Source organism: Penaeus monodon, chromosome 9 (assembly GCF_015228065.2).
Source record: "Penaeus monodon isolate SGIC_2016 chromosome 9, NSTDA_Pmon_1, whole genome shotgun sequence".
NCBI classification, from domain to species: domain Eukaryota; kingdom Metazoa; phylum Arthropoda; class Malacostraca; order Decapoda; family Penaeidae; genus Penaeus; species Penaeus monodon.
This window is the reverse complement of record NC_051394.1, coordinates 47,879,491-47,890,315: the sequence shown is the minus strand read 5'-3', so window position 1 is coordinate 47,890,315 and position 10,825 is coordinate 47,879,491. Positions and strand designations below refer to the sequence as shown.

Genomic DNA, 10,825 nt, shown 5'->3' with positions numbered 1-10,825 from the left:
CCCGCAGCTGCGTCCACGCCAACGGAAGTCAGAGCTGGGAAATGAAGACGTTTGCCGACGGCGGTCCCACGCTTACATGCGTACCAAGCAGAGGTGAAGGCCTCAAGGTATTACTGTTTCTATTCACGATTCGTATTTACTGCACGATCGATGTAGCTAGACAATTCGCCGTGAATGGTGAAGCAGAAAATTGCTCTTAATGAAATAAGATGTAATCATAATTCTTTTTTTTTTTTTTTTTTTTTTATGTTCGTAAAACAAATTTCTTCCAAATATACACAGGTATCACTTAACTACCACATAGCAGAGGTACCTAACGTCTGGTTTTCACCATCTGGATAAAAGTCATCCATGCTAACCCCTCTTGCCGTTGCAGGTCGTCGCGCGCCACAGAACCGACGCACTCTCGCCGCAGCAGCCTTGAAGAACCGGGCAAGCTCCCTCTCGGCGCTTGAGTACCAAGAGCTCAACGACAACAGGTCAGAGTCTAGTCAGGGCAACAGGGGTTCGTCAAGAGATTCAAAGTCATCAAAGTCATCCGAGAATGACGTAGAGAAAGTAGAGGATAAACCGGAAGTCCGCAGTGAAAGCTGGTTCAATGACATTGACAGTGATCTTTTCTTCTCTAAAACCGTTCAGGAGAGGGCAAGGGATGGGCATGAGAACGGCCCCAAGAGGGTGTCAAAGCGGTCTTCCACCTTGAAGGTCAATTTCGAGGAAAAAAATTTACGAAAGCCTCGCACTCGCTCGAGAAATGGAACTCTTCTCGGGTCGAAACTCTCGCGAATGAGGGAAACGTTCGTGTCAATCAAACGGAACAGGTTTGAGAGCAAAGAGCCCATAGGAGCAAGCCATCCTGACGAAACTGATACTTCACGGTGGACTTGCAGTATCTTGTAGCGTGGCTATTCCACTGCGAAGATATACAGAACGTAGATTACTGTTTAGGTGATACACTTACGTTATTTTTAAATACTGTACATAGATCTGGCAGACTTAAATATATTTTACATGCCAGAAAGTCATTCTTTAGTTTGAGAAGGTATATATAGTCAATACAGTTATTTTATGTATAAAAAACATATAAATAGTGCAGTGTCACGTTTACTAAATACTCGTGTGTTGCTTTGACTCCAGTCATTAGGAAATATTACCACAATAAAGGTAACTATTTCACAAGAATAGTGTTCGCGAGTGCTCTAACATGTTCATATGGCTTCTTGTGCGTGTGTTCGAATATATCTTTTCAGTTGCGCCTAAATCAGATGTACATTGTACTAAACATGCCTTCCAAAACACATAGCGAGGATAAGTTTATCTTGCGTGCCAACAGTCAAAATAAAAGGTACTTGATATTTAGTAAAGAAATTCTTACTAGCAAGACCGTGAACGACTATGATACAGTCAATTATATAAGCAAAAAAATAAAAAATAAAATAAAATAAAATAAAATAAGAGAAAATCGGCATAATTTCGAAAAAATAACTACAGGTTTCATGTTCCAAAGTCGTTTCACCTATTCATCTAGTAGTTCATTTTAAGATTTTGCATTCATATTTAACTGAATGTATGCGTATTGCTGGTATAGAAGAATAAAAGTAGATATGATTCGTCAGGAAGGTCTCGATAATTGTGAACTGACATCACGTACACAGTTTCTTTAAAAAGTTGCTATCCACCGAGTATTATATATATACATATATATATATATATATATATATATATATATATATATATATATATATATATATATATATATATATATATAAAATTATATTATATATATATATATATATATATATATATATATATATATATATATATATATATATATATATATATATATAGTTGGGGAGTTGCCATTCCAAATATAATTACTAACTTACCAATACTATCTGCATGTGGCCCCCTTATCTTTTCCTTTTTAACATCTTTATCTTATTTTTATGACTTCGTGCCTTGCCTTCCAGCTAGCAACGCAATCAAATCCAGCCTGCGTGTTTAATGTAGTAACATGCATAGCCAAAGCACACTCGTCATAACAGCTGCTGGGTCTAACTCATGTCACGTATGCCAGCGGGTCACTTGTACATACCACAGCATTGCCTTCCTCCTGACTTTCCCATGCAACTTCGACTTCCAATGCTACATTTACTTATCAAAATCTTATATTACTCGACGTTTTACTCGTGCAACTCCGTATACCCAAGAAACTAACACAGGTCATCATAACACGCCTTAAGCAAAATGATATCTGTAGTATTTTCAGATATCTAGGCATTTTACAGCACCGCAACTCAGCAGATTTTCTTTAAAGGTCTGTGTGTTATCTGGCTGGTATATCCTAAACTATGCAACAGGGTATGTATATTAGGGGGTAAATAAAAATCATAGACTTTAGGTTTAGATATTTACATGGGGAAAGTTGGTCGTTATATGAAGATATTAGTGCAGAGCTTGTACAAATAATTATACGCCAAATTCTTACATAAAGCCGAAAATATAATGACCACTTATTATTTTTTAACTGATATCTTTTGATAAATTTAATGAATAGTTTTATTATGTAAATATAAACACAATGAATGTTATAATTTTACAGGATGTTAGAATGTAAATCGAGAAGATAATAACTTTACGTTCTCGATTTTATTACGTATTTTTTTTTAAGTTCCTAAAAGTCACTATTATAAGAGCTTTACAGCCTTGGAATCTTTCCTTTCGGGGGATCAAAAGGCATTTTTTTGACATTAAAGATAAATATATCTAGTCTGCATACATGATTTATTCGTCAATGTCAATGTATGAATTCAAATATTAACCACTACTGGATCGTGAACTTGCAATCCCAGTGTTTGGAAGTACAGTATTTTGAATATGAAATTTATTTTCCTTGTTACGTCCTTTTAGATTCATGTCGGATCTCCCGACATTTCGTTAATGATTCTGGAGGATCTATCGATGAACTAGCTTTAGATCACGTTATCCTTGCAGTCTCTGTAATGTTATGCAACCCAATGTGCCTTCCACGTGCAATGTGATATGCAATTTTTGAATGCATAGGATCATTCTCCGCTGCGGTTTAGGGCGTGAAGCCGCCAAACTGACATGTTACTCGACACTTTTTTTTTTCTTTTTTTTCTCTTTTTTTTTGGGGGGGGGGGGGTAAAAGCTCTCCTTTTACCGATGAAGAACGACCGACTTGCCTGGACTGTGCCTTTCCCCTGTCTTCCTGTAAATGTCTGTAGCTCAAATCAAAAGACTTAGGCGTACAGGCTCTTGGGGATAATATCAGCGTAAAGAAGGTAATGTCAGTGCCACGGTATCCGTTTCGTCCCTGTTTTTCATCTTCTCATGTCTTGGAGACGATGTGACAGATGTGGCCTTACAAGAAAGTCAATTTTGTAACTCCGGAGAACATTGTTGTATATGCATCTTACTCAGCTACATTTTGAGTTATCAGTGTAGAATGTAGTTGTATTTCTGATTTGTTTTCTTCTCCGGTTAGTAGAAAGAAATACTTCAGTGTCTTATTTTTCTGTATGTGTAGTCTTGATGAAAATTATAGTTTTGACATGCATAAAAGATTGCTCATGTATTTTATAGATTAAATGATGTATTTTCATGCATTTTGTAAATTTTACATGTAGGCTACCAGTACAACTGTCCCATTATTTTGCCTCTGTTTTTTCTGAGTTCAATATGTTTGTAGCTCAATGTGAGTTAGTCTGTATCAGAGTCCTATATACACATTTGAACGACCCTATAATAGCTTTATATCTGAATGCTTGCATGTTGTATGGATGTGCGGTGATATATTTTGTTTGACTTTACATATAGCAAGTTCTCACCTCCATGTAATGTTTTGAACAAGTTCCCTTTTTGTGTGTAGAACCTTTTAGTTGACTGGACCCTATAGTTAATAAAGTTATGTTATGCAGTAGCTGTGTCCTTTCATTAACCCTTAACCAGAGAATGTTTAGTTGAATATGTACTAGTGGCCAGTTGTGCAACCCTTGAACACCAGTGCCTGTCTGCCTTGCTGATGATACTTGTAGGATACGGGAGAAAACTTCGTGAACTTAAGGTAAGGAAGTTTTGAATGTATCATGTCAAATCGTACGTAAATAAAGTTACGCATTTATATGTAGTTATTATCGTATGTTTCATTCCTGGAGTTATAGCTACAGATTTTCTTTGCAGTAAACATTACATTTTATTATTATTATTATACTGACTTCTTTCACAAAACCATATACTTGCACTAACACTGTACTATGCTCTAGATTTAATGAATCCAATTAACTGGGTAATACTAAAAAAAACGTAAGAAATAGGAAAGTAAAAAGTATTACCTTGATCTAAGTAAGTCAGCTACATATATGAGGAAATTGTGTTAGGGAAGAATCTAGGCAGGTAAGTATAGTCTTGAGTGGTCTGGATACCCTTTTTACGTAACTCCGTTTATCACTGGCTTGCCTCACCCTGAATGATTCTCGCAGTATTTTAACCAACAGCTTCTGCCGTTTGTCGCTATCACAGGATGTGAATCCACTTCCCCTAGTTTCTGTTGGTCTGTGATATTTTTTGGAAGGATATACTCCGCACCCACTCTCTTTTCTCTTTTCTTCTCTATTTAGTTATCTCTTTATATATCTCTCTCTCTTTTCTTTTCTTTTCTTTTCTCTCTCTCTCTCCATACATAAATATTTATAAACATCTTGCATATGAACCTTCTCTATATACGGGTGTGTGTGTGTGCGCGCGCATGCGTGCGTGCGCGCGCGCGTGCTTGTGCTTGTGCACATGTGTGTATTCGTGTATATGTTCGTATCGTTGTACGTCTGTATAAAACGAAATAAAACGTCATAATCACTTCATACAATATTATGGTCAACACAATCACATCATGGCAATGGTGAGTGTATGGAAGGAGTCAATTGCAGTTAAATCAACTTCCTCCTGTATTAAATACTAAATTATGAGTTAGGATAAATTAAATTGTCAACGTACACATCATCCAATAAATCCAATTACAATTTTGAGCTATGTTCAAAGTTAAGAAAAAAATAATTTTATTTATATCTCACAATGTTCCAATAGGGGTTAACTGTGCCCAGGCTATATCTGACATTAACGTATGGAAGTGGAAACATTGTAAGTGTTGTAGATAAATAGATCTGACATTTTTTAGGCTGCAGACCAAATGACATTTTCTATCTCTTGATTTTTAGTTTTACGCAAAAACTGTTGTGTGTATCTATGTGTGTACGTGTGTTTGTTTTTGTATTGGAAAGTGTATTTGTGTGTGTGTGCGCGCGAGCACGTATACGGATACACATACATACCGACAAGGTTTTAATCAGTAGTCTTCACACGTCAACCGAGACTATCATATATCGTCAGTAAATTTCTCTCTCTCTCTCTCTCTCTCTCTCTCTCTCTCTCTCTCTCTCTCTCTCTCTCTCTCTCTCTCTCTCTCTCTCTCTCTCTCTGAGGTTACTACATGTTTCTCTTTGACCTCTCCTTATTATTTTTTTTAATCAATACGATCCAACCACATATCGCTTTATCCATTTTTTATGACGATGCTCAGTTTTTTTCTTCTCTAAACACTTTGTCTCAATATATTTGCGCAGCAGCCATGCATTGAAATATATGCAGTTATTTCTGTATTGTAACGATCAGTAGTTTGTTTTGACCTGCTATCATAATAATACATCATAGTACTGTCACATATAATAATACCATACTATACTTTCATTACCATGCATTCATTTCTGCATTGTAACGATCAGTATTTTGTTTTGCCTGGGTATCATATGTATCACACATTATAATATAATCACACATTATAATAATAATAACATACTATCATTTCCACTTTCCAGATACTTCACCTAGCATGGATTGCTATGTGTTTCATTAAAGTGCAAACTAATCTAATCCTGATTCCATCGTTCCAGTGAGGCTCCCTGGCTGAACAGATCGCTCGACATGCTTGAGGACGGTGAGAGAGGCGGTGACGACACCCCCGGAGGACCCGCGCCCGCGAACAGCTCCCAGCTCGCCCTCGCCGCCGCGGCTTACACTTACTCCAGCGAGGAGGACGCGGAAGATGACGGGGAACATTCGCACGCCGATTCCCTGCCCACCTCCGCCTCGGCCATGCCTCCACCTCCGCCGCCAAGGTCGGCCTCCTACGGCATGGAGCTCCGGCGGCCTCCCTACTTGGCCCAGTTGGGACACCAAGCTGCGCACGCCTCCAGGGGAGAGGTCGGAGGCTCCATGGGGGAGCTGAGAGAACCCAAGCGTCGCCAGGGTGACGGTCGAGGCTATGGCGGGGGGAGGGCGGAATGGCGCGGATCTTCGGGCGACAACTGGGAAGGCTCCCGGCGGTCTCTGAGCCAGCCGAGGGACCCTGGCACCAGCGCGTCACCCGTCATGGATGACCTGGACAACATGCTGATGAACGAGAGCATTCACCAGACCAGTGCTATCATGGACTCGGCTAGTGACGCAGGCAGTGACGGAAGCACCTGCCGCGCCTCGGACAGACCTCGGAACGCGCACCACCAGCACCAGCCAGCTCATCACTACGAGCAGCCGCGGAAGAAGACCCCGGATCTAAGCCGTTTCACGGCGGCCGTGCGCCACCTGCAGCGACACGTCGTCGAGATAGACCGCGCGGTCTTCGGCATTACCGGCGACGTGACGGGCACCAGGCAGGAGGTCACATCCCTCAAAGAAGCGGTTCTAGCCCTGCAAGCCGACACAGACACAATCACCTCCACCCTCGCACATCTTACAGAAGAAGCTATCGCGGCTCAGCAGAAGATTAGCTTAGCCAAGCAGGTAAAGTCTTCGCTTGTATACACCCAGGGCTGTCGCCAAGCCATGAGCAGCAGGTGTAGCGCCCTGGCCTATGGAGACATTCCTCTTTCTTCTTACTAACAAGAAACAAATACCTGTTAAATCACCGCTAAAGAAACTGGCTAGAGTAGCCCTCTTTCTCTTGCCGTTCAGCTAACACTCGATGCACCTGCCAGGACTTCGGAAGACAGTTATATTTATCTTGAATACAGAACACATTCTGCTTATCATGAGCATCTAGTAACGGCAAGAGCAATTGTCAAAAGACTGTAACACGAGGTGATACTGTCTACATGATACTGGCAAATAGCAGGTGTACTTTTTTGTTATGACTAACCCGAATGCATCTACCAGAATACCTAACAGCGACAAGCATCTACACCTACCTGGAATGTGAAAAAGAAAGCTATTCCCTCTAACTAGCTAACGCATCTACCGCGTAATTCTACTGTCCAGTTCTATTAAAATTTACAAAACTAACATTATAGTAACCTTGTGTTATCAACATAGCAATAAGTACTCTGTGACTAACATCAGTTGCAATTCAACTATTAAAGTCGTTGGATTCTGCCAATAGCAGGAATGATAACAGTAACATGGTTACCTCTTAATTAATATATTGTATTAGGATTCACAGGAAATACACTGCATATACTGAATATGTGCGTGTGAGTGTGTGTAGAAATGTAGGCTTATATATGTATATCTGTTTGAAAGAGTGGTTAGTGTGGGATTGTGTTTACGTATGTATGCATGTATGCATATATGTATATATATATATATATATATATATATATATATATATATGTATGTATGTATGTATGTATATGCATATGTGTATATATATGTGTGTGTGCGCGCGCGCTCGCGTGCATATACTGTAAGTATATGTATATGCATATATATATATATATGTATGTGTATATATATATATGTACGTATGATATATATATATATATATATATATATATATATACATATGTATGCATATATATATATATATATATATATATATATATATATATATATATATATATTGTATACATATATTATGTATACACTAATATATGTGTGTGTGTGTGTGTGTGTTTGAAAGAGAGTGAAAGACAGATGCTTATCAGCACAAAGCTATTGCCATCGTCTTCATGCTCTCTATTCGAATGCCAATATCATGACTTACCCTTGTCATTACTGGAATACCCCGTTAATAATTATAATATGAAACACCAGTTCTGCCTCTCAGGCGTTTCACATATTTTCAAGAACAATTTGTTGTCACTAACCACTTTGTCACTCTGAATCCTGAACATTCTCAGCCTTAAAACAGTATACAAAACACTATACTTTTCCTCAATAAATCAAGCATTTTTAAAGGCTTGGGAATTGTTTTCAATATCAGTAGCTGTATTTCTGTTAATACTGAGTGACACCTTGAAGTTCCATTCGTTCGCATAGAAAACACTAGAATGATGAAATAAGCTAACAGCCGGAGAAATATGGGAACCTTAAACCATCTAACAGCAATAGATGACGATAAAAAATACTTTTCTTCTGTTAGCAATATAACACCAACTTAAAATATATTACACCTTCAGCATCCCGTGGACAATACATTTTTTTTTTTTTATAGATATGCAATAATGTAGCAATCAATAATGTTCCGTTGAATCTCGAAACTCAGAGCTGTGGCGTGGCATAGCAAGTTATTCCTCCATATAATAAAAATTAGTAATGCTTAATTTTCTAATAAATTTACTCATTCGCGGACTGCTCAGTACCAGTCAGCTGGGGATTTCGCTAACAAAGCGACGGCTGAATTCAGGCTTCAATAAACTCAAGGGCTTTGAATAACTTTTGGGTATTAAAAAGCAAATTAGGTCATGCATCTTGATAACTAGAGTTACTTGCATAGGAACACGAAAATATAAATATAAATAGTTACTAAACGTTTCTTCATTATTAATCATGGAACATCCTGATTAAAATGAAGTCTGAAAAAATAACCTCAACCGCATGTCTGAAAATGATCCTGCAATGTCATATTTTCATTTTAAGAAAGATATTTATCGTCAGTGCACCTGACTTAATCCTCGGTCAAGATCATATGATAATTTCAATAATATTATATTTACGTTTGTGTTACTTAGTTTAGACTAAGGGTAAAATCCAGGTCAAAGTCATAAGGAGAAAAAGATTATAAAACATGAGATTCTCAACACTACCTCCCCCCCCCAAAAAAAAAAAAAAAAAAAAAAATCTTATAAAAGCTACTGAGGTCATTAGTAATACAATCTCAAAGATCAAATGAATTACTGGCTGTCAAAAGAGGAAAAAATGGTGTGGAACGACGCGTTCAGAATGGAACTTCTATACATTTAGAAAAAAGCTTATTCACGATCTAACCAGTTACATAAGAGCATTAGTCCAGACCTATATAAAATGAGAATGACTCAAGTGATACTGAATCAGACGGGAGTGATGAAGAAGACTGACTTTTTCCACAGCAAAAAGGATTCAGTAAGATTAGGATACACAGCGATATAAGAGTTAAAAAGGAGAAATTCCTGCAATTAATTTTTTTAGACATAGCAAGATTGGTCTCGTAAGACTAGACTTAGTATGAATGAGTTAATTACGACTGTATCCCGTAACCAGGTCAGCGCATGAAATGACCTCGAATGAACTCACATTAGGAAGACACTTATCTCATCGTAGGGAACTTATCTAGTTATTAAAACTGATGGAACTGTTGACCGATAATAATTCAGTTACTTTTATTTATATGCTATAATCATTTCAACACAGTAAATACACAACTAGAGGCACACTTAGTCTTATACATAAACACATATATTATGAATGACTTCGCGTGATACTGTACTGTCAACTATAAGTTTTTTCTTGAACTTGTTAATGGGATATCAGAATACCACACAACCATTAATCAGTGTGGGCGTATATGAGAATAAGAATGAAAGTTATCGTTCGGTGTTCCAAAAAAATATGATGTTGTCTGTCTATGCAATAATATTTGTATTTTTATAAGTTTTACTGTTTTTTGAGTGATGTTGTCGCGTATACAGATTGTTATTGTAGCTCGATTTATTTTCTGTCTGATTTTCATTTCTCATTTTTAGCTTTAAGGAGGTGGGAAGTTCACCACTCTGAAGCATGTTTCCCAAACCGATTCGGTCTGGGAACGAACAAGCCTAATCCAGTATTGCGGAGTTAAAATACCTCTACATTAAATATGGACGTAATTTTGTACATGGACGTGTTAACAAGTTTCTTTTTTTACACTTCCATTTATCAAACTCCATCAAAACACTATGTAATTAAGAAATAAAAAATGATAAATATCATCTTACAATTAGAATGGATCTATGTCTTTTGTAGACATATTTTGATACTGAAGTTAATGTGTAAGAAAATGTCATCCGCGCAGACCAACCTAACATATCATTTGTACTCACTCTTTCTATCTGGCGTCTTGCTGCCATTTTCTAAGGAATAATGAAATTGCTTCTACACAGGAAGACTGGCAACTGAGATATTTCTTTAGGATTTAATTTCAGTAATGTGTTTCGTGATTTATAGAACTTGTAATCTTTAGAACTCTAGTTTGCCTTGCTATGACAAATCTTGTTGGTATATGACTTTGATGTAGATTTGATCGGATGCAGGAGGCCTACACGTGGGAATACAGTTAGCCACTTGGGAAAGGGCACGCACAGTCATACAAGCAAACTTACATAGATTTACAATTTGTATTTGTGTGTGCGTGTGCGTGCGTGCGGGCGTGCGAGCGCTTATATGTATTACCTAACTGTATACATGCTTGTATGGTATACGTATGTATGCAGATAGATTTTATAATTAAACTACGTACCAACACGCATACACACACGTGCAGCATACTAGTACACAGACAAAAAAAAAAAAAGAATATTAC

General features: G+C 37.7%; 1 protein-coding gene across 5 annotated transcripts in view; it reads left to right on the top strand.

Annotated features, from left to right (window-relative positions):
- The window catches only part of LOC119577213, a 106,088-nt gene that overhangs the window by 90,676 nt on the left and 4,587 nt on the right, over nt 1–10,825 (top strand). For all 5 annotated transcript variants that reach the window (XM_037924952.1, XM_037924951.1, XM_037924950.1 and 2 more), the window contains exons 6-7: nt 377–479; nt 5,967–6,855. In XM_037924952.1, coding sequence (XP_037780880.1) covers nt 377–479; nt 5,967–6,855 — 992 coding nt within the window. The remainder of the gene's footprint in view (nt 1–376; nt 480–5,966; nt 6,856–10,825) is intronic.